This window comes from Zophobas morio, unplaced genomic scaffold, assembly GCF_036711695.1.
Source record: "Zophobas morio isolate AGI-343-1 ecotype UQ-CSIRO unplaced genomic scaffold, CSIRO_AGI_Zmor_V1 ptg000012l, whole genome shotgun sequence".
NCBI lineage: Eukaryota > Metazoa > Arthropoda > Insecta > Coleoptera > Tenebrionidae > Zophobas > Zophobas morio.
In genome coordinates this window covers 6,182,175-6,206,760 of record NW_026972117.1, presented here as the reverse complement: position 1 = coordinate 6,206,760, position 24,586 = coordinate 6,182,175, and the positions used below count along the sequence as shown (strand labels likewise).

The window sequence follows — 24,586 nt, the reverse complement described above, 5'->3', positions numbered from 1 at the left end:
CCTGTCGATAGTGTAAACTATAGTCCAGTTATACCCAAATATTTTTCTCCAGTGGAGAGATATATAGGTAATTTAATTTTTTCGATTTCATGAATAATTTTTATCATGGACAACAAAAATCAAAGCTGTAAAGTAAATACAGTCCATGTTTTTTTTCTCGATTTTTCCAAGGCTTTGATCGTGTCCCTAAATGTCGCTTATTGCATAAACAGTGTCGGATTTTGCCGCCGGGACACCAAAAAATTTCCCGGTGGGCCCTGAAAGAGCCTAGTTCTTTTTTTTATACAATTATTTATTTACATTTTTCATAATTGACACATAAAAATACTATATATTTAAATATTAAATAAGAGTATCTTTTCACAATCTAAACGCAGTACGAAACAATAAATCTCCCATTTCCGTCTGTCCGTCTGTCCGTCTGTCTGTCTGTCTGTCTGTCTGTCTCCCGTCTGTCCGGATTTTTTTAAACATTATTCTCCAAAACTATTGAACCAGTTGTCAAATTTTATACGTGGATTACTAATATCGTGTAGATTGTGAAACACTAATCAAAATTTGGCTAATCACACCTACCAACAATTTGTTGACGTCATTTCCAAAATTTACAATACTCCAGCACATATCAACCCCTGTTGAGTTTTTCATAGTTTTTAAATTAAACATCTAGATTTTTGTATAACATCTTGCAATTTATCTTCGAAACTGCAGAACAGAACGCTCTGAAATTCTGCAAATGTTTTAAGGTTACCTATAGTAAGTAAACAAGGTAAATCGTTAATGATTTTTTTTGGTCTACGGCCCCTAAAACAATATTTGTTATTTCAAATCCAATTCTCATCTGAGTGATTCGGTTTTAAGGATTGGATTGTCGGACGTTTTGGATGAAATTTCTAAAGTGAAATCAGTAGAAAGTAGAATAGTACGTTTCACCCCATATTTTTTTTCATCACTGTTTAAGCTATTTTGTAACCGTTTTTTCTTCTGAAATAAGAAATAAATTTTAGGATAAAAATCCAACAAAATAATTACGATTAGCGCTTTTTTGCAGCCTAATTTCAACCAGTTCCCACTCTCACTCTACAGAAGAACATATAACTTACCCCGCCCACCCACCCGCCTCCATTTCCTGCTTGAATTTATCTACTCTTAATGAAAGACGGATCTTATATAGAAATAAAATTAGTCGCTAAAATGAGAAAGGGAAGGGTGGGCGGGGCTAGTACTTGTTTAAGATAAGACTGATTTTGGCAAGTGATATACTCTCTAAGAAAATAGAGGGCGGGTGGGCGGAGCTATTGCTTGCTAATAGAAGACTCTGTAAAAAAAGTTAAAGTTAGCCCCACCCACCCACCCGTTCTCTCGTTTTTTTTTTCTTCTGAAATAAGAAATAAATTTTATGACAAAAAATACAGCAAAATAATTACAATTACCGCTTTTTTGCAGCCTAATTTGTATCAGTCCCCGCTCCCACTCTACGGAAGAAGATATAACTAGCCACGCCCACCCACCCGCCTCCATTTCGGTAATTAACTTTATCTAGTCTTAATGAAAGGCGGATTTTATATATAAATAAAATTAGTCGCTAAAACTAGAAGAGGGAGGGTGGGTGGGGCTGAAACTTGTTAAGATAAGACTGATTTTGGCAAGTGATATATTTTCTAAGAAAATAGAGGGCGGGTGGGGGCGGAGCTAGTACTTGTGATGATAAGACTAAACAATATTAAGGCTAGTAACTAGATTGAAGAGGGAGAGGGTGGGCGGATCTATTGCTTGCTAATAGAAGACTCTGTAGGAAAAAGTTAAACTTAGCCCCATCCACCCACCCGTTCTCTAATTGTTTTTTCTTTTCAAATGAGAAATAAATTTTATGACAAATAATACAACAAAAAAGTCACGCTTAGCGCTTTTTTACACCCTAATTTCTATTAGTTTCCACTCCCACTCTACAGAAGAAGATATAACTAACCCCGCCCACCCACCCGCCTTCATTTCGATGATAATTTTATCTACTCCGAATGAAAGGTGGATTTTATAGACAAATAAAATTAGTCGCTAAAATGAGAAGAGGGAGGGTGGGTGGGGTAGTACTTGTTAAGATAAGACTGATCTTGACAGATGATAAAGAGAAGGCGGGTGGGCGTGTCTAGTAATTTCTATGATAAGACTGAACAATATTAAAGGTATAATTAGAATGAAGAGGGAGAGGGAACTTTTTTTTGTTCTTTAATTTTTTTGTCTATTTTACGGTACTACATCATTTTTTAAGCAAGCAGGCCAGTTTTTTTTATAAAATAAAAAAATCAATTTTTTTTTGTTCGATTTTTTGATTTTCATATTGCTCGATTTCTCGACCTTTTGATTTACCGACTTCCGATTCTTCAAGTTTTCGATTTTAAACTTTTGGAGTTCTCGATTTTTCAGTTTTTTCGGTTTTGCAATTTTTCGATGTTTCACTGTTACGATTTTTCAATTTTTCAGTTCTACAATTCAATTTTAAAATGTTTTTTTTATCAGTCTATCAATTTTTCGATATTTCAGTTTTAGAATTTTTCACTATTTCGCTTCTTCAATTTTGGGATGTTTTTGATTTCTTTGTTTATCCAATTTTCAATTTTTTGATTTCCCAATTATTTGGTGTTTGAATTTTGTAGTTTTTCCAATTTTTCAACGTTGTAGTATTCGAGATTTTACAATTTGTCGATTTTTTCAATTTTTAAACTCTTCAATTTTTCAATTCCTCGATTTTAAATTTTTCTGTTTCTCGATTTCTCGTTTTTCAATTTTCAATTTTTAATTTGTCGATTTTGAGCTATTTGGATTTCTCGATTCTTCGACTTTTCGTTTTTTCGATTTCTCGATATTTCAATTTTTCGGTTTTTCAGAATTTCAGATTTAGGATTTTTCAATTTTTCGATTCTACAATTCTTCAAGAATTTTTAAATTTTTCGATTTATCAATTTTTCGAAATTTGGATTTTTCACTATTTCACTTTTCGAATTTTCGGTTTCTTAATTTGTCCAATTTTCGATTTTTCGATATTGTAAATTTTAAAACTTCAGATTTTTTGATAAATTTTCGAGTTTAAACTTTTAGAGTTCTCGATATTACAATTTTTCGATTTTTTACATTCTAGAATTTTCAGTTCTTTAATGTTTTGATTTCTCGTTCTTTCGATTGTTTGACTTCCGGGTTTTAAATTTTTGGGTTTTGAAATTTTTGGATTTTTCAGTTTTTTGCTTTTTCAATGTTTCAATTTTTCGATTTCTAAATTGATGAAGATTTAGACATTTCGATTATACGATTGTTCAATTTCAAGATTTTTCGATTTTTTTTATGTTAGATTTTTCAATTTTTAATTTGTCAATTTTGGGGTATTTAGGTTTCTTATATTGGTAGATCTGTTGATGTTGATTTAACAAATACAAAATTGCAAAATCAACAACTGAAAAACAGACGAATCGAAACACTCAAAACTAAAAAAATCCAAGAAACGAAAGTGAAATAAAACATAAATCGAAAACTGTATTTCCTGAAAAGTAAGGAGCCGAAAAATCGGACCCGCACAGTTGTAAAATTGTAAAATCGAAAAACTGAAGAATCGAAAAATTGAAAAATCGAAAAATCAAAAACTGAAAAACGCAAAAACTTGAAAACCTGAAAAAAATCGAAACACTCAAAAGTAAAAAAAAAATGAAAAATTAAAAGATCCAAAATGAAGAATCGAAAACCGAATAGAAAAATTCAAAAACAGAAAAATTAAAAAAAAGAAAACTAGAAAATCTAAAATCATCAAAACATTGTAGTTTTCGGAATTTTTTAATTTGTCGATTTTCTCAATTTTTAAATTCTTCAATTTTTCGATTTCTGGACTTTTTAAGCTTTAGATTTTTCCGTTTCTCGATTTCTCGTTTTGAAATTTTTCAATTTTTAATTTGTCGATTTGGATTTCTAGGTTTTTCGACTTTTCAATTTTCGATTTGTTGAGGTTTCAAGTTTAAAATTTTTCAAATATTCGATTTGTCCCAATTATTTGGTGTTTGATTTTTTTTAGTATTTCGATTTTCCAATTTTTCTCCATTGTAGTTTTCGAGATTTTTCAATTTGTCGATTTTTCATTCTTTAAATTCTTCAGTTTTTCAATTTCTGGACTCTTTGAATTTTAAATTTTTCTGTTTCTCGATTTTTTAGCAATTGCTATGATAAGTCTGAACAATATTAAGGGTAGTAACTAGAATGAAGGACAGGGTGGGCGGAGCTATTGATTGCTAATAGAAGACTCTGTAAGAAAAAGTTAAAGTTAACCCGTTGTCTTAAGCTATTTTTTCCCAGTTTTTTTATCTATTTTAAGGTACTGTACCATTGTTTTTAAGCAAGTTATTTTTTAAAAAAGTTGTAGGTTTCTAATGATTCCAGCGGATCCATTGAGATTTTTACAAAAAAAATTTAAAAATCTTCAACGTCAAAATTGGCCTGTTTTCTAAAAAAAGAAATGACAAAGTCCTTATAATAAATTAAAAAAAAAATGTGGGGTGAAACGTACCATTTTACTTATTTATTTGCCCCTTCCTTTGGTATAGGTATATTTAATTTTATAGGATTACATACTTCTGCATGTGTGATTCATGAATCCGTGTCGAGTTTTCTCCCTAGACATCTAGATTTTTGAAAAAAAATCAAAACTATATAACAACATTCTACAATTTAACTTTGAAATTGTAAAACCGAATGCTTTGAAAACTTGCAAGCTTTTTAAGATTGTCGTAAGCATGGTAAATCGTCAATAACATTTTTTTCGTTTATATAAAAAATAATGACGTCATTTTATAATTTTGCAGAACAAATATTCCTTAAATTTTATAAAATTACATACTCGATGTATATGTAATTTAGAATCCGTGTTGAGTTTTTCCTCTAGACAGCGAAATTTTTGGGAAAAAATTCAAAATTGTATTTTACAATTTAACTTTAAAATTCCAAAAGCGAATGTATTGATACATACCTTTCCAAAAAATTATGACGTCATCTTAGAATTCTATCGAACAAATTTTTTTTTAAATTTTATAAAATAACCTAGTCCTGCATGTGTGATTTATGAACCCGTGTTGACTTTTTACCCTTAGCATCCAGATTTTTGGAAAAATTATCAACACTGTATAATAATACAACACAAAATCAACCAAATTTCAACGAAAATCGCAAAAACCAAAAAAACAATTTTTTGCGAACTTTGTTTTTCTTGACAGCGTCAGACAATATTTTATTATTTACAAACAGTCTTTTCGAGCAATGGAATACTCTACCTGAAGACGTCATTAATTCTGACTCTACTTGACACTTTAAAAATAGTTAATAACAATGACGATAATAATTCATTTACGACTTATGTTATTACAGACGGTCCTTCCCTGTCGCCGTCCTCCACTTTACCTCTTTGCGTCCTGAAAAAACTCGGTTAATTTCTAATGAAACACACTGTCGGAAGAGTACTGGAGTGAACTGAAGCGCACTCGGCTTTCGGTTGTTAATTGTAATTTCTGTGGGGCAAATTGCATTGCAAATAGAGAGTGGCATTAGCGCCGTGTGTTTGTACAAGAGGGATCTGGGGGTCGCTACTTCTGAGCCTTCAACCTCCGTGTGAGCAGTGTTTATTTAGAGCCCCCGGAATTAACCATCCAACCGCGCGATCTCTCATTCGACTCGCAGATAAAACCTCTTAATTCTATTCTATTTCCCTCGACTGCCGCCGCCACCGCCGCTGCCGCCGCGCAGATCCTCTTTCCTACTTTCAATTTGATGATGATGATGGCTGTGCACCGCTGGAGGGGCCGTTTGTAAGATATACGGGAATTTCGGGCTGGTTTTGCGGAATATATTAAGTGGTGATGATTTAAAAAGGAAGCTTGACGGATGAGGGGTTGTTAGATGGTGCTTAATAAACCCACTTATAGAAAATAGAAAATATTTGTCAGACTTGAAAATTATCCATTTATCAGAACGACTGCATAATATATAAAAAAAATCGTTGACAGATTGAAGACCCATAAACATTGTAAAATACTCCGAAGAGCTCATTATGACATTACAGATCTCTCAAAGAGGACTTTGTTATTTTTATTTCAAAACTAGAAATTCTTCTGACAAAAATTGTAGGTAACCAAAATATTATTATCACAGAGGCTTTCAGCAAAACAAGTTTTTAGTAAATATGGTTTTCTCCTTCAGACTTAGTCAAACTGACAGTAACCCTAGCAGAGGGAATTCTGGTTTGGACTTTGGACAGGATTTTATAAATTTTCCATTCGATTAATTTCTTGGAACAGTCTTCCAGCTAAAAAAGTAATAGATTCTGATTAAAAAAAAAACAAATTTTTGAAAAAAATCAAAATTGTACACCATTTAAATTTGAAATTGCAAAATCGAATGTTTTGAAATCTTCCAAACGTACTAAGGTTATCGGAAGCATGATAAATCGTTAATCAAAATTTATCCTCCACTCCCTAATTAATGATGTGTACGTCATCTTACAATTTTGTCAAATAAATGCTATTTAAATGGTAAAAAGTCACATAGTCTTGAACTTGTGATTTATGAATCCGTGTTGAATTTTTGTCCTAGACATCTATATTTTTGGAAAAAAAGCAATTTCTCGATTTTTCAATTTTCCGTATTCTAGTTTTGGAATTTTTCAGTTTTTTGATTTTTCAACTATTCGATTCTTCAATTGTATTTGTTAATTTTTGGCGTTTCTAAATTTTCGATCCACTTTATCGAACGACTTTTCGTTTTTCTAACTATTTGATGTTTGGATTTTTCAGTTTTCTGTTTTCCAATTTTTGGACAATTTAGATTTGGGATTTTTCAGTTTGCCGATTTTTCAATTTTTAAATTTAATTCTTCATTTTCTCGATTCTTTTTAATTTTAGATTTTACAGTTTCTCCATATCCCGTTTTTTGATTTTTCATTTCTTTGTTTTTCAACGTAAGCGAAGGAAGTATTGTAATCGAGGCCATCGGGATATTAGCTGCTTTCATATTTTCTCGATGGATCGTGACCCCTAGAGTACGAAAAAATGGGTCTCCGTTTCCATCTGTCTGTCTGTCTGTCTGTCTGAAACTACCGGACCGATTGTTGTCAAATTTTGTATGTGTATTTTGAATATCATGTAGATGGTAAAATAGTAACCAAACTTTGTCTAATCACCCCTACCAATATTGCGATGACGTCACCACAAAAATGTACATAGTACGAGTACATGGGTGTTAAATTGTATAAAATGTCATAGTTCTATACATGTAGTTTATGAAACCGTGTTAAGTTTTTACCGGAAACGTTCAGATTTTTTGAAATAAAATATAAAGTAGAATTATATAACACCACTTTCCAATTTAATTTTGAATCTAAAAAAACCGAATGCTTTGAAATATTGCAGATATTTTAAAATTATCATAAGCATGATAACCTTTTAACCGAAATATATTTGTTTACCTCCCCAAAAAAATGAAGAAGGCACCTCTAGATTTTTGGAGAAAAAAATATAGCAATTTCTCGATTGATCAATTTTGGATATTCTACTTTTGGGATTTTTCAGTTCTTTGATTCTTTACTTGTTCGATTTTTCAATTTCCCGATTTTTCAATATTTCAATTTATCAATTTTTCAATTTCTTTTCATTTCATTTCATTTATCCTTTCTCGATGTTTTCATGTTTCAATTTTTCAATTTTCCATATATCAATTTTTCGATTTTCCAATTTTTCGATTTTTCGGTTTTTCCAACGGTTTTTGTGTTTTCTAATTTTTGGACAATTTAGTTTTGGGATTTTACAATTAGCCGATTTTTCAATCTTCTTTTTTCAATTTTTTGTTTTCAATTTTTCGGTTTTCAATTTTTCCATTACCTACTCAATTTTCAATTCTACCATTTTTCAATTTTTCAATTCTTCAATTTTATTTTTTAATTTTTGGCGATTCTAAATTTTAGATTGTTCGATTTCTCTATTAATCCACTTTATTGATTTTTCGATTTTTTAATTTTCCGATTTCTCGATTTCTCGACTTTTCGATGGTACGATTTCCCGACTTTCAATTTTTCGATTTTTTAAATTTCAAATTTTTCCATTTTAAATTATCCAATTTTTCGATATTAAATTATTCTTTCTCGATCTTTTCATGTTTCGATTGGTGGATGTTCAATTTTTCAATTTTCCATGTTTCGATTTTTAGATTTTCCAATTTTTCGATTTTTCGGTTTTTCAAACGGTTTTTGTGTTTTCCAATTTTTGGACAATTTAGTTTTGGGATTTTTCAATTTGCCGATTTTTAAATTTTTTAATTCAATTCTTTTTTCAATTTTTCGGTTTTCAATTTTTCCATTACCTACTCAATTTTGCGATATTCCAATTCTACCATTTTTCAATTTTTCAATTCTTGAATTTTATTTTTTAATTTTTGGCGATTCTAAATTTTAGATTGTTCGATTTCTCTATTAATCCACTTTATTGATTTTTCGATTTTTTAATTTTTCCATTTCTCGATTTCTCGACTTTTCGATGGTACGATTTCCCGACTTTCAATTTTTCGATTTTCTTAAATTTCAAATTTTTCCATTTTAAATTATCCAATTTTTCGATATGAAATTATTCTTTCTCGATCTTTTCATGTTTCGATTGGTGGATGTTTCAATTTTTCAATTTTCCATGTTTCGATTTTCCAATTTTTCGATTTTTCGGTTTTTCCAACGGTTTTTCTGTTTTCCAATTTTTGGACAATTTAGTTTTGGAATTTTTCAATTCGCCGATTTTTCAATTTTTAAATTCAATTCTTTTTTCAATTTTTCGGTTTTCAATTTTTCCATTACCTACTCAATTTTCCGATATTTCAATTCTACCATTTTTCTTTTTTTTGATTCTTCAATTTTATTTTTTAATTTTTGGCGTTTCTAAATTTTCGATTGTTCGATTTCTGTATTAATCCACTTTATCGATTTTTCGACTTTTTAATTTTCCCATTTCTCGATTTCTCGACTTTTCAATGGTACGATTTCCCGACTTTTAATAAATCGATTTCTTGATTTGTCCAATTTTCAATTTTTCGATTATTTAAATTTCAGACTTTTCCATTTTAAATTATCCAATTTTTCAATGTTAAATTATCTTTTCTCGATCTTTTCATGTTTCAATTTTTCAATTTTCGATTTTCCAATTTTTCGATTTTTTGGTTTTTCCAACGGTTTTTCTGTTTTCCAATTTTTGGACAATTTAGTTTTGGGATTTTTCAATTTGCTGATTTTTCAATTTTTAATTTCAAGTCTTCAGTTTCTCGATTTTTTTAAATTTTAAATTTTACACTTTCTCGATACCCCATTTTTTTGATTTTTTATTTTTTGGTTTTTCAATTTTTCGATTTTTACTTCCCGACTGTCTGTCTGTATATCTGTCTGTTTGTCTGCCTGTTTGTCTGTTTGTCTGTCCGCCGTCTGTGTTGATTTTTGTTAGACAGATAATTTGCTTGTACAGGATGACTCAAAAAGATTAATGAAGAATGGGTCAATTTATCTTATTGAATAAATCCGGAACTGAAAAACCGAATGCTTTGAAATTTTTCAGACGTTTTAAATTGATTGTAAGCGTGGTAAATTTTTGATTAATTAAACGTCATCTCAAAATTTTGCCGAATAAATCCTGCCTAAAATGTGCAAAATATGATGAGCTTTTACTTGTGATTTATCACTGCATTCATAATTTTTAGATTTACTTATACAGGTGGCTCAAAAAATTAATAATTTTCATGAAAATTTGGGAATACAATAATGTTATTGTTAGCATTACACTCCGCCAATCCAAGTTGATGTACGCCTCCTTGCAAAAATATTGGTGAATTTTATAATTTTTGAAAATGCTGGATATGTTGAAATTTTTACAATTATTAGTGGAAATTTTGGAAAGCGGTTTTCATCACTGTTTTCAGCTTACAAAATTTATAGTTAAAACTTTTCTGGACTAGAAAAATCTTCCGGTAGACGTAGCAATTCCGCACAATTTGTATCAAATTTAAGCCACCCTAAATAACCAATATCCACACCCCTACCCCCCCAATTAACTAAGCAAACACGATAAAATATCAATTTATGTAAACTCGCACCACTTTAATACGTCTCAGAATAATGCCGCAATCGATTATTTTAAATAAACAAAACAATATGCCACGAACCGACAAACTCCTATATTAATATGCAGGATTGACTTAATCCTTTGAATGGCACTCAACGAGGAGCGATAGGACAAAAGCCTGCAGGAAATTGAATGAATTGTTAGATACATGATGCGGGTATTTTATATTCAAATCCAAATTCGGCTATTGTTCCACGAGCTATTGGATCCATCGAAATCGGACAAAAAGCAGAATTTTTAACTCCACCGAGGCTTGACATCATCTAAACCACATTCCGCTTTTCTCCACCCATTAAAATAATTGCACTCATCCTGTTTGTCACCAAATTATCTAATCGCCGAAATTGTGCCTTTCGAAACCGTACCCACGATAATGGTGTTTAGCTAACCGTAAATCTTGATTTCACATTTAAAAAAGTTAGACTCGTCAAATACAATACTACGGAATTTGCAATTCCGTGTCTGTGTTTTGCTTTAGTGCACAAAAAATGGAACGCCGCGATATCGGAGTTGGAGTTTTAATTTTGACTGGATGTGTATATTGTGTGGGGAACCCTTAAAACAACAGTTGCGATGCGTCAACGCAAATGCCCCGTCTAAAATTAAATTAGTGCATGTCAGTCCAAACGAGAGATAGATGACAACACAGAGGGCGGGATATATTTAACCTTTACAATGCGAAAATAGACGACTTAACTTGCGACTTTAATTTGCCCGAAGATCTACGAAATGCTAATGTCTAAATTAACTCCTCCGAAAATCGAACGGGTTTTTTTGGTTTCGTCACGATGTTCTGATAAATGCGCCACGGAATCGGACTGAAATAGAGACGTGTGTGTTTTCTTCTGTATTTCTTCACGGTTCTTAGCGGTTAATCCTACTGTCAAATTGTTAAGCGGGGAAGATTATAAGCATTCAGCGGCTTGTAGTCGTGCCAGAAACGTCCCAGGCTACACTAAAAGTGTTCTTGGATTGTGAGGTTCTTTATTAGAATGATCACTTGTGTGTTTGTTTAAGATGATTTGAGACCGTGCTGATCTGGGGATTAGAAGCACTATCGGGAATTTTAGATTTTTTATTTCCGAATTAATAATAGTAAAAACAATAACAGTAGGCAAATCGTTGATATAAATTCAAAATAATAAGGCGATGAAATATGACTTGATATTAAATAAATATAACATATTTCTACATGTGTAGTTTATGAATCCGTCTTTCTTTTTACCCGAGACAGCCAAATTTTTCAAAAAAAAAATCAGAATTGTATGATAAAATTTTGTATTTAATTTTGAAACTGCAACACCTGTCGTATTATTTTTTAATCAATTTGAAAGAATCCCGAGGGTTCCTATCGTAGTATTTTAAATTAGTTTGAAAGAATCTTGAGGGGTCCTTATCTCAGTATTTTTGAGTTACTTTGAAACAATCTCCGGGCTTGCTACTGTATTATTTTTGAATCAATTTGAAAAAATCTCCAAAATTCTTGTTCTAGTATTTTGAGTTAGTTTGAAAGAATTCCGGTGGTTTTTATTCAAGTGTTTTTGAATTAGTTTGAAAGAATCTCGGGGGTTCCTATGGTATTATTTTTTAATCAGTTTGAAAGAATGCCGAGGGTTCCTGTTGAAGTATTTTTGAATTATATAGTTTGAAAGGCTCTCAAGGGTTCTTATCGTAGTATTCTTAAATCAGTTTGAAAAAATCCCGAGGGTTTCTGTCGTAATATTTTGAATTACTCAGTTTAAAAGAATCCCGAGCGTTCATGTCGTAGTATTTTTGACTTCGTTTGAACGAATGTGTTAGAGATCCCTATCGAAGTATTTTTGAATCAGTTTGAAAGAATCTGGAGGGTTCCTCTTGTGTTATTTTTGAAAGGAATTGAAATAATCCCGGAATCCTATTGAAGTATTTTTGAATTCGTTTGAAGAAATCTCAGGGGTTCCTGTCGTATTACTTTTGAATCAGTTTGAAAGAATCCCGAGGGTTCCTGTTGTGATGATTTTGAAGGAATTTGAAAGAATCTCGGAGGTTCCTGTAGTAGTATTTTTGAATCCGTTTGAAAGAATCTTGAAGGTTCATGTCGTAGTATTTTTATTAAGTTTGAAATAATCCCGAGGGCTCCTATCGTAGTATTTTTCGATCAGTTTGAAAGAATCCAGCTGGTTCCTATCGTAGTCTTTTTGAATTAGTTTGAAAGAATCCCGAGGGTCCCGGTGTAGTATTTTTGATTTAGTTTGAAAAAATGTTAGAGATTCCTATCGAAGTATGTTTGAATCAGTTTGAAAGAATCTGGAGGGTTCCTGTTGTGTTATTTTTGAAAGGAATTGTAATAATCCCGGGGATCCTGTTGAAGTATTTTTGAATTAGTTTGAAGGAATCTCATGGGTACCTGTCGTATTACTTTTGAATCAGTTTGAAAGAATCCCGAGGGTTCCTGTTGTGATAATTTTGAAGGAGTTTGAAAGAATCTCGGAGGTTCCTGCAGTAGTATTTTTGAATCTGTTTGAAAGAATCTTGAGGGTTCATTTCGTAGTATTTTTATTAAGTTTGAAATAATTTCGAGGGCTTCTATCGTAGTATTTTTCAATCAGTTTGAAAAAATCCCGATGGTTCCTATCGTAGTCTTTTTGAATTAGTTTGAAAGAATCCCGAAGGTCCCGGTGTAGTATTTTTGAATTAGTTTGAAAGCATGTTAGAAATTCCTGATGGAGTATTTTTGAATCAGTTTGAAAGAATCTGGAGGATTCCTGTTGTGTTATTTTTGAATGGAATTGAAATAGTCCCGGGGACCCTGTTGAAGTATCTTTGAATTAGTTTGAAGGAATCTCAGGGGTTCCTGTCGTATTATTTTTGAATCAGTTTGAAAGAATCCCGAGGGTTCCTGTTGTGATAATTTTGAAGGAGTTTGAAAGAATCTCGGAGGTTCCTGCACTAGTATTTTTGAATCTGTTTGAAAGAATCTTGAGGGTTCATTTCGTAGTATTTTTATTAAGTTTGAAATAATTTCGAGGGCTCCTATCGTAGGATTTTTCAATCAGTTTGAAAAAATCCCGATGGTTCCTATCGTAGTCTTTTTGAATTAGTTTGAAAGAATCCCGAAGGTCCCGGTGTAGTATTTTTTAATTAGTTTGAAAGAATGTTAGAAATTCCTAATGGAGTATTTTTGAATCAGTTTGAAAGAATCTGGAGGGTTCCAGTTGTGTTATTTCTTAAAGGAATTGAAATAATCCCGGGGATCCTATTGAAGTATTTTTGGATTAGTTTGCAGGAATCTCAGGGGTTCCTGTCGTATTATTTTTGAATCAGATTGAAAGAATCCCGAGGGTTCCTGTTGTGATAATTTTGAAGGAGTTTGAAAGAATCTCGGAGGTTCCTGCACTAGTATTTTTGAATCTGTTTGAAAGAATCTTGAGGGTTCATGTCGTAGTATTTTTATTAAGTTTGAAATAATTTCGAGGGCTCCTATCGTAGGATTTTTCAATCAGTTTGAAAGAATCCCGATGGTTCCTGTCGTAGTATTTTTGAGTTACTTTGAAAGAATCTCCGGGGTTGCTATACTGTATTATTTTTGAATCAGTTTGAAAGAATCCCCAAGATTCTTGTTCTAGTATTTTGGGTTAGTTTGAACGAATTCCGGTGGTTTTTATTCAAATATTTTTGAATTAGTTTGAAAGAATCTCAAGGGTTCTTATCGTAGTATTCTTAAATCAGTTTGAAAGAATCCCGAGAGTTTCTCTCGTAATATTTTGAAATAGTTTAAAAGAATCCCGAGTGTTCCTGTCGTAGTATTTTTGAATTAGTCTGAAAGAATCCCGAGGGTCCCGTTGTAGTATTTTTGAATTAGTTCGAAAGAATGTTAGGGGGTTCCTATCGAAGTATCTTTGAATCAGTTTGAAAGAATCTGGAGGGCTCCTGTTGTGTTATTTTTGAAAGGAATTGAAATAATCCCGGGGATCCTATTGAAGTACATATTTTTGAATTAGTTTGAAGAAATCTCAGGGGTTCCTGTCATATTATTTTTGAATCAGTTTGAAAGAATCCCCAGGATTCCTATCGTGATATTTTAAATTAGTTTGAAAGAATCTTGAGGAGTTCTTATCGTGGTATTTTTGAGTTACTTTAAAAGAATCTCCGGGGTTGCTACTGTATTATTTTTGAATCAGTTTGAAAGAATCCCCAAGATTCTTGTTCTAGTATTTTGGGTTAGTTTGAACGAATTCCGGTGGTTTTTATTCAAATATTTTTTAATTAGTTTGAAAGAATCTCAAGGGTTCTTATCGTAGTATTCTTAAATCAGTTTCAAAGAATCCCGAGAGTTTCTCTCGTAATATTTTGAAATAGTTTAAAAGAATCCCGAGTGTTCCTGTCGTAGTATTTTTGAATTAGTCTGAAAGAATCCCGAGGGTCCCGTTGTAGTATTTTTGAATTAGTTCGAAAGAATGTTAGGGGGTTCCCATCGAAGTATCTTTGAATCAGTTTGAAAGAATCTGGAGGGCTCCTGTTGTGTTATTTTTGAAAGGAATTGAAATAATCCCGGGGATCCTATTGAATGAAGTACATATTTTTGAATTAGTTTGAAGAAATCTCAGGGGTTCCTGTCGTATTATTTTTGAATCAGTTTGAAAGAATCCCCAGGATTCCTATTGTGATATTTTAAATTAGTTTGAAAGAATCTTGAGGAGTTCTTATCGTGGTATTTTTGAGTTACTTTAAAAGAATCTCCGGGGTTGCTAGTGTATTATTTTTGAATTAGTTTGAAAGAATTCCCAAGATTCTTGTTCTAGTATTTCGGGTTAGTTTGAACGAATTCCGGTGGTTTTTATTCAAATATTTTTTAATTAGTTTGAAAGAATCTCAAGGGTTCTTATCGTAGTATTCTTAAATCAGTTTGAAAGAATCCCGAGAGTTTCTCTCGTAATATTTTGAAATAGTTTAAAAGAATCCCGAGTGTTCCTGTCGTAGTATTTTTGAATTAGTCTGAAAGAATCCCGAGGATCCCGTTGTAGTATTTTTGAATTAGTTGGAAAGAATGTTAGGGGGTTCCTATCGAAATATCTTTGAATCAGTTTGAAAGAATCTGGAGGATTCCTGTTGTGTTATTTTTGAAAGAAATTGAAATAATAACGGGGATCTTATTGAAGTACATATTTTTTAATTAGTTTGAAGGAATCTCAGGGGTTCCTGTCGTGTTATTATTGAATCAGTTTGAAAGAATCCCGAGGGTTCATATCGTGGTATTTTAAATTAGTTTGAAAAAATCTTGAGGCGTTCTTATCGTAGTAATTTTGAGTTACTTAGAAAGAATCTCCGGGGTTGCTACTGTATTATTTTTGAATCAGTTTGAAAGATTCCCCAAGATTCTTGTTCTAGTATTTTGAGTTCGTTTGAAAGAATTCCGGTGGTTTTTATTCAAGTGTTTTTGAATTAGTTTGAAAGAATCTCGGGGGTTCCTATGGTATTATTTTTGAATCAGTTTGAAAGAATGCCGAGGGTTCCTGTTGAAGTATTTTTGAATTAGTTTGAAAGAATCTCAAGGGTTCTTATCGTAGTATACTTAAATCAGTTTGAAAGAATCCCGAGGGTTCCTGTAGTAATATTTTGAGTTAGTTTAAAAGAGTCCCGAGGGTTCCTGTCATAGTATTTTTGCATTAGTCTGAAAAAATCCCGAGGGCAGACGGACAGACAGACGGAAACGGGAGACCCATTTCTTCGTACTCTAGGGGTCATGAAGGGTCGAAAAAATGTAAAAGTAGAGTGTCAGCCTTAATTATAATACTTCCTTCGCTTACGCTTACATTTTATAATTAAGTTTCACCCCTCGGCTTACGATGAATAAAAAAAATCATCAGAATTGAGATCGGGTGGGTGGGCGGGGCTTATATTTTGGCTTTTTTTTCTTAATATACACAGCCATCTTTTCATAACAAGAAATTTAAAACATGGTTTTTGCAAGGAAACATGGATTTTATAGGGCGGAGCCTATTGCAAGATCGATGTTTCCTTATAAAATTTCCATTTTAAACATGTTTTAAGTTTCATGTTGTGAAAAGACGTCTACACACATTAAAACGAAAAAGCAAAATGTAAGCCCGCCCACCCGCCCTATCTCAATTGTGATGATTTTTTTTATTCGCCATGAACCAAGGGGACGAAGTTTAACCGCAAAATACTCATTTCTTTACAGGAAATTAAAAATGAGTACCTATCGTGTTGTTCAAAGAATGCAATGTATATTAAGAAAAAAAGGCAAAATATAAACGCCACCCACCCACCCCATCTCAGTTGCGATATATTTTTTAATATATAGAAACTTAAAACACATTTAAAATGGGAAAGGATATACGGATTTTGCAATTATGCTCCGCCCCTTGGTCTGCCAACGAATGAAAACATCATTACTATTTAGATCAGGGCAATTATGGATGGAGCTTAATCTTCGGCTTTATTTTTTTCTTAATATACATAGTATGCTTTGAACAATACGATAATCAAAAACATATTTTTAATTTCTAGTAGAGAAATAAGGATTTTGCAGTTAATCACAATTGAGATAGGGCGGGTGGGCGGCCATACATTTTGCCTTTTCTTCTTAGTATGTGTAGATTTATTTCGCCAACAAGAAACTGAAAAGACGTCTAATATGGTAAATTTTTGTAATAATCATGTAAATCCTTCACTTTTCTTCTACAACCCCTTTAAATACGGCAAAAATTGAACATCACAGTTACAATCATCCTCAAATTCTGTCCGACAGGCATGATTTTGAAGTAGTTTGAAAGAATCTCGGGAACTATTTGGGCCTAGTTTTTGAAATAGTTTGAAAGAATTTTGCCGATCCCTTGTACTCTTTTTTTTTAGTAGTTTGAAAGAATCTTGGGGATCACTTGTGGTTTGTTTTTGAACTGAGTTGAAAGAATCTTGGGGACCTCTTTTGTTTTGGATTTGAAATAGTTTGAAAGAATCTCAACGAGCGCGTGTGGCTGGTTTTTGAAGTAGTTTGAAAGAAGTTCGGGGACCCCATGTCTCTGGTTTTTGACACAGTTTGAAAGAATCTCGGGGACCACTTTTGGTTTGGTTTTAAAGTACTTTGAAAGAATCTCGTAGTAGTAGATTGAAAAAATTTCGGAGATCTCTGTTGGAAAAAGTTAAACTTAGCCCCGCCCACCCACCCGTTGTTTAATTTGTTTCTTCTGAAATAAGAAATAAATCTTATAACAAATAGTATACAACAAAAACTTTACGATTGGCGCTTTTTTACAGCCTAATTTCTGTCAGTTACTTACCACTCCCATTCTGCAGAAAAACATATAATAAACTCCACCCACCCATCCGCCTCCATTTCGGTGATTAATTTTATATATAAAAAACTACCCCAATTGAAGAAAAGAAGAGGAAACTTAAAATATGTTTAAAATGGTAAATTTTTGTAGAAAAACATAGATTTTGCAATTAAGCTCCGCCCCTCTATGTGACAACGAATAAAAAATTCATCACAATTGAGATATGGGTGGGTGGGTGGGGCTTAAATATTGGCTTGTTTCTTAATGTATACCTATTTTCAACACCACGAAATTTAAAACATAATTCTAACCTGAAATTTACCATTTGATATTTTAAGCATTTTTATTGTTGAAAGAAGTCTAAATATATGTACTAAGAAAATTAAAGATTTCGAGGATTCCAAGGGTGTCAAAACTCTAAGGATTCTATTAATACTAAATTGATATTAGCTTCTCATGAACACCAATAAATAATTTTTTAAATTACACCTGAACGAGCTCGCTGGACTCGTATTTTAATCTGTTTTTTTTTTCAACGTTAGATCCTCCTAGAAAGGTGCAGGAAAAAGTCTCAGTAAATTAATAAATCTCTAAACTTAAAAAAAACACGCACCGTTAGAATACGAACGCAGCGAGCACGTTTAGTTTGCGGAAATCTCCCAAATTTTAACAGATAATCACAAATATTTTTAGGATTCACCTTTTTTAGACAATAAATATCTTATCAGTAATTTAGCTTCCCACGGAGACTGAGAAGTAATTTTTAATAACACCTGAACGTGCTCGCTGCGCTCGCATTTTTATCGTTCTTTTTTAAAATAATGCGGTTTCACAAGAACGTTTACAAATGACCTTCAGTGCTATCAAATTGAAGAGTTTAGCCCCTTTATGGTAGACAATTGGAAGAAAAATTATCAAAGGTTTCTTCAGCGAGTTTTGACTAAAATTTGGCATACAACTTTTGAACATTAAAAAAAAAAGTAAGCCCGCCCACCCGCCCTGTCGCATTTCTGATTATTTTTTTATTCGCCGTGAACCAAGGGGGCGGAGCTTAAGTGCTAAATACTTATTTCGTTACAAGAAATTAAAAACATGTTTTGAGTATCGCGTTGTTCAAAGAATACTATATATACTAAGAAAAAGAGGCAAAATATAAACCCCGCCCACCCACCCCATCTCAATTGTGATGATTTGTTGTATTCTTAGTAGAAAGAATTTTGGAGTCCCGTGAACATATACAATCACAACGAATTTTTATATTCTAATTTATTTGTGGCACTTCGCATATTTATTAACATTACCTGTGATGATTTCTAGTGCAGAGCGTAGTTTTTCTAGACTAAAATTCGTTAAAACCCGTTTGATACAAAACTGAGAGTATTAAAATCACCCATAAAAATAACTTAATTATTTATTATCCACTGGCATATCAGAGATGTCAAGTTTACGAAAAAATGACTCAATCAACAAGAAATAAAAATACAAATCTTGATTATCGTTTTACCAAGTCCAAGAGCGTTTTAAAGTAAATATACACCCAGTTCGATAAATTCGGAGCTTATTTCTAATAATATCGCCAACAAAGAGACGGGGAAACAAAAATGCGCATTTTTGTTCTCTATGAACTCCCTGACAACCACATACTGCGCATCCTGTCGTATAATCTTAAAATAATCAGACGTTCAGCTAAAAGACAAAGAAGACGTCATTCACCGATGTTGGTTTTTATTTCTAAATTAAATACAGGATGTCCCGATAGCTCTATGGTTCGCGATTAATGACCTCCTTTGCACTATTAAACGTTTTTTAAATTACTGTGGTGAAACTTTTTCAAATCATAACAAAATCAAGAAAATTGTGTATTAATTATCTACTAATAACAAAGTAATATCCAGAATTTCGGAAAAGATTTCGTTATTTATCATTCTTTTCAGACAACCGGTTATGGGTGCATTTCGGACAGCCTACATGTTAAACGGCATCAGTTTTGCGTACACTACACACGCAAGGTTCGTCCAAAAAAATAAAAAAATTAAAAATAATAACACAGCCCAAATTCATTGCGACTTTTAACCCTTTAACCACACGACCCCGAACACACAAATACACCACCTTCACATTTAGTTAAACACCAAAATCTGGCTTCCCAAAAACCTCCAACCTACCATGATCATATGTTAACGTATGCGAGTCCTCGCTTTTGTCGGTAGCCGCCTTAGGAAGCTTTGGATTAACTTTTCCCTTCGTTCCTCGATCCTCATCCGCAGGCTGTCGAATATTTCTTTGTTATTACAGTTTGCGGAAGCCACATATCTTCTCCTCGCGCCGATCAAGCAAACGTTATTTATTATCAAAAAATGAAACCTGATAAATTATTTCGTACAAAGCCTTTCCTCCCAGTATTGTGTTAGCTGGAAGCGCGTGGGAATGTTTAGACTTTGCATGTCTACGGTGACGCGTAAGCTTCTTAAGTTCCCAAACACGTGGTAATGACGGAAAGTCCGAGTCGTGGCAAGAAGTTTCCGAGAATTGGCTTCGGATTTGTGTAGCAGCCGGAAATTACGTCGGTAAAGAGGAGATGGGTTTTTAGGGGCTCGTTGGGCTGGGTGCGAATTTTCTAAATATTTACACGACAAAGCAAATGGTTTAGAGTCGTCTGGACGAAAGTTTCCTCGCCCCTAAAGCACAACCAGAGAGTCCAGGTCTTTATAGATTTACTAATGTGTGATTTATGAATCCGTGTTGAAAATAATAATAATTTTATTTGTTGTCTGTCAAAAACCCATCACCATCGCTTTCCCTCTACCACAATCAGCCCACTTGAGCACATAGTCACCACCATCCCCTATCGATTTTCCCTCCACTGCCGAGCTCACCCCTCGAAAGACACGGCTTATGACAACGAAATATTTCATATTGCAGTGGCGGATCGAGGAGGAATCCAACAATGGATATCAACATGGCGACACAACCAATAGGGACGTCTCGGTAATAATGCTGGGGCCGAACCCATCGACATCGACGGTGGAACACTTCACATATCGCGTCAATATTATTGCAATGCCCCTCGCCACTCGCCTACTCCATGGCTACCATTGTCCGGTTATCACCGCTTAAAACAACAACGGGGACGATGGTACGGACGGAGTTTACTAATACGTGTGAGACCAGATGGACGCGAGGATAATGAGCTGTCGACTTGATGGGTGTTGTCGTTCTTGAGTGTTAAAAAGTTCTGTGACAATAAAGATTTGGTTAAGTGGATGGGAGGGTTTTATTGGGGTGACGGGGTGATCATTAAGAGAATTTTATGGGTCAACATTTTTTCGAAAGTGTGAAAATACATTAAGTATTACATTATTTATGAATTTTGTAGTACTTGTTGAGATCATAAATTCGATTTTTCACAGTACTTTACCAAAACTAACTCTAAATTGTTGTCTAGGTGTCTGGAGATAATTACTAATACATAGTTTAAAAGTCGAAAATCTAAGGACCTTGTCTCTATTTCTCACTGGAAAACAAAGTTCAAATAGACTATAAAAATTTAAAAATTATGACCTTCGAAAATGTAGTGTACATTTGCATTTGAACATTCTAGAATTTCAAAGTCTAAATTACTGAGGTGAAATTAATAGATTATTATTAAAGAAAATCCAAAATTTCAAGGACAGGACATTTTTCCCAGGACCGCTGCATTTTCCCAGTTTCTCTGAATTTTCACACAATTATTGTAATAAGTCTCAATAAACACACACACGTCGAAATCACGTTGATTAAACTCTTTCGACGTTAAAACAGCGTTTTATCTTTAAAATTTCGTGTATAATAATCACCTTATATCAATTAATAACGTAAATACAACGTGTACAAGGTGGATTTTTAAGCACGTGGTTCTTTTTAGATCTCATTAATTATTGTTGTTAGTTTATCAGAGACAGAAAAAGAAGTTAAAGGTCAAAGTTATACTTATGATTCTTTAAGTACAATAAACTAAAATTATTTTCAACTATACAGAGCGTTCGTTTCTGAGGCGTAACATAGAATTTACTTCTTTTTAATGAAACACACCATATATTTTTGCGTACTCTTCAATTTCAAAATTTTGACGAGGTGTTACTACGTTATTTCAATTTTCTTAAATTTTTGTTGGCAAGCAAGGATTCACAAAAAAAAAATCACTATCGGATTATTTTTAAAATCTGCGTTAGAATATTTTGTAGAAAAATAAACAGAGGTACGTGCTTTGTAGTACGAATTAAATTAAATTTGAATACACCGAGTGTTTATAAAAATTTTCTAAAACATAATTTTCTAAATTTGTTATTTCGTTTTTTTTTCCAATAAAATACTTACACTCTGTATATTTGCAAAATAATAAAATTAATTAACTTTAATCTCTAACCTTTTTTGATATTTTCAATAAATACCGAGATTTAGCGCAATTAATGACTCACCCTATATAATCGAAAAATACGTTGAAGACTGCGACATGTTGACGTAATTATAACGATTGTTTGGTCAACATAACAACGTTTTTTCAACGGAATTGTGTTCACTCACAACCTTGGGCTCCCAATTTTCAGGAAATTACTGTTATTATTTTTAAAATTTGATAGAAAATCAGTTTATTAAACTTTTGTCTTTCATTTCATATCAAGTTTACTAGAGAAAGAACAATTTATTCTTAATATTTTAGCACCAGATGTTCATTTTTTTTAGAATTCTAAATTTTTTAATCATTGGTATAATTTATAAGATCCAAAAATATATATCGTAAAATTAAAACATTGTACTAAACAGCTCACAGACAATAAATCTTATTACAATTATTACTAGTAAAAAACAAAATTTTGTGAAACTCCAAGGATGTATGAGTTTAAAGAAAAAAATTTAAACTTCTTTCGATTATGTATTATTGCTATTTTTTTTTTTTTTGAAGTACATACTTTGAAAAATCTTGAGGACTTCTTGTGTGTGATTTTTAAAGCAGCTTGAAAGAGTCTCAGGATCCCTTTTGTTTTGGTTTTGGCCTTGTGTTTGATTTTTGAAGTAGTTTGAAAGAATTTCGGGCACTTCCAGTGATTTGTTTTTGAAGTATTTTGAAGGAATCTTGGGGTCCCTTATTTTCTTTTTGAAATAATGTGAAAGAATTTCGGGAATACCTTTTGTTTTGGTTTTAAAGTCGTTTGAAAGAATCTCGAAAACCCTTTTGTTTTGTTTTTGAAGTAGACAGAGAATTTCGAAGATTCTTTGTTTTGTTTTTGAAGTAATTAGAAACAATCTCGAGGACTTCAAAATTACTTTTTGAAGAAATTTTAAAGAATCTGGTTTTATATACGATTAAAATTATAATTTCATGGAAAATGGGAAAATATTCAAATTAAAGAACCTCCGGATCCTTCTTGTTTTGGTTTTGATCTAACTTAAAAAAATCTCGATGACCTCTTGTGTCTAGTTTTTGAATTAGTTTGAAAGAATTTCGGGGACCTCCACTGATTTGTTTTTGAAGATGTTTGGAAGAATCTTGAGATCCCTTCTCGTCTTTTTCAAGTAATGTGCACGAAAGAATCTCGGGGATCACTTTTGTTTTAATATTGAACTAGACTGAAAGAATCTTGGGAATCCTTTGTCTTGTTTTTGAAGTAATTTGAAAGAATCTCATGGATCTCTTGTGTGTGGTTTTTGAAGTAGTTTGAAAAAATCTCGGGGACCTCTTTTGTCTTGTGTTTGAAGTAATTATAAAAAACTCCGAAGACTCTGTGCATCTAGTTTTTGAAGTAATTTTTAAACAATCTACTTTTATATAAGATTAAAATTATAATTTAATTAAGAATGGGAAGATATTCCAATTAAAAAACCTCGAAGAATCTCGGGGATCCCTTTTGTTTGGTTTTTAAAGTAGTTTGAAAGAATTTCGGGGACCTCCAGTGATTTGTTTTTGAAGTAGTTTGAAAAAATGTTGAGATCCCTTATCTTCTTTTTCAAGGAATTGTGTTTACTCACAACTTTGGATTCCCAATTTTCAGGAAATTATTGTTATCTATAATTTTTAAAATTTGAAAGAAAATCAGTTTATTAAACTTTTGTCTTTCATTGCATATCAAGTTTACTAGAGAACAAACTATTTATCCTAAACATTTTAGCACCAGATGTTAATTTTTTTTAGAACTCTAAAATTGTTTCTATATTCAGACTAAACACATGAATTAAAAAGTAGTCTTTGGTATAATTTATAAGATCCAAAAATATATATCGGAAAATTAAAACACTGTAATAAATACCTCACAGACAATAAATCTTACTTATATACTTACTATGTATTAGCTACTCGTAAAAAAACAAAATTTTGTCAAACTCCAAGGATGTATGAAATTTAAAGAAAAAAATGAAAACTTCCTTCGATTATGTATTATTGCTATATATTTTGTGTTTGAAGTAATTTGAAAGAATCTCGAGGACTTCTTGTGTCTGATTTTTAAAGTAGCTTGAAAGAATTTCGCTTTGGTTTTGGCCTTGTGCCTGGTTTTTGAAGTAGGTTGAAATAATTTGGAAGATACTTTGTTTTATATTTTAAAGTGATTAGAACGAATCTTAATAACTCCGTGCATCTAGTCTTTGAAGTTATTTTAAAGAATCTGTTTTTATATAAAATTAAAATTATAATTTAATGGAGAATATGACAATATTCAGATTAAAGAACCTCGGTATCCCTTTTTTTTGGTTTTGACCTAATTTGGAAGAATCTCGGGCACCCCTTGTGTCTGGTTTTAGAAGTACTTAGTTTGAAAGAATTTCAGGGACCTCCAGTGATTTGTTTTTGAAGTAGTTTAAAAGAATCTTGGGTTCCCTTATCTTCTTTTTGAAATCATGTGAAAGAATCTCGGAGATCCCTTTTGTTTTGGTTTTGAGGTAGATTGAAAAAATCTTGGGGATCCCTTGTCTTGTTTTTGAAGTGATTTGAAAGAATCTCAGGGACAACTTCTGTCTGATTTTTAAAGTAGTTTGAACGAATCTCGGGGATCTCTTGTGTGTGGTTTCTGAAGTAGTTTCAAAGAATCTCGGGGATCCTTTTTGTTTTGGTTTTGAGGTGGACTGAAAGAATCTTGGGGATCCTTTGTCCTGGTTTTGAAGTGA

The 24,586-nt window shown here is 32.4% G+C and overlaps 1 protein-coding gene across 1 annotated transcript in view; it reads left to right on the top strand.

Moving 5' to 3' along the window:
- LOC135128081 (uncharacterized) overlaps positions 1-20,713 on the top strand; it is a 34,071-nt gene extending 13,358 nt beyond the window's left edge. The window contains exons 4-5 of the mRNA XM_064054905.1: positions 19,384-19,458; positions 20,372-20,713. Of these exons, the coding sequence (XP_063910975.1) occupies positions 19,384-19,458; positions 20,372-20,566 (270 nt within the window). The 3' untranslated portion in view covers positions 20,567-20,713. The remainder of the gene's footprint in view (positions 1-19,383; positions 19,459-20,371) is intronic.
- Positions 20,714-24,586: the final 3,873 nt, after the last annotated feature.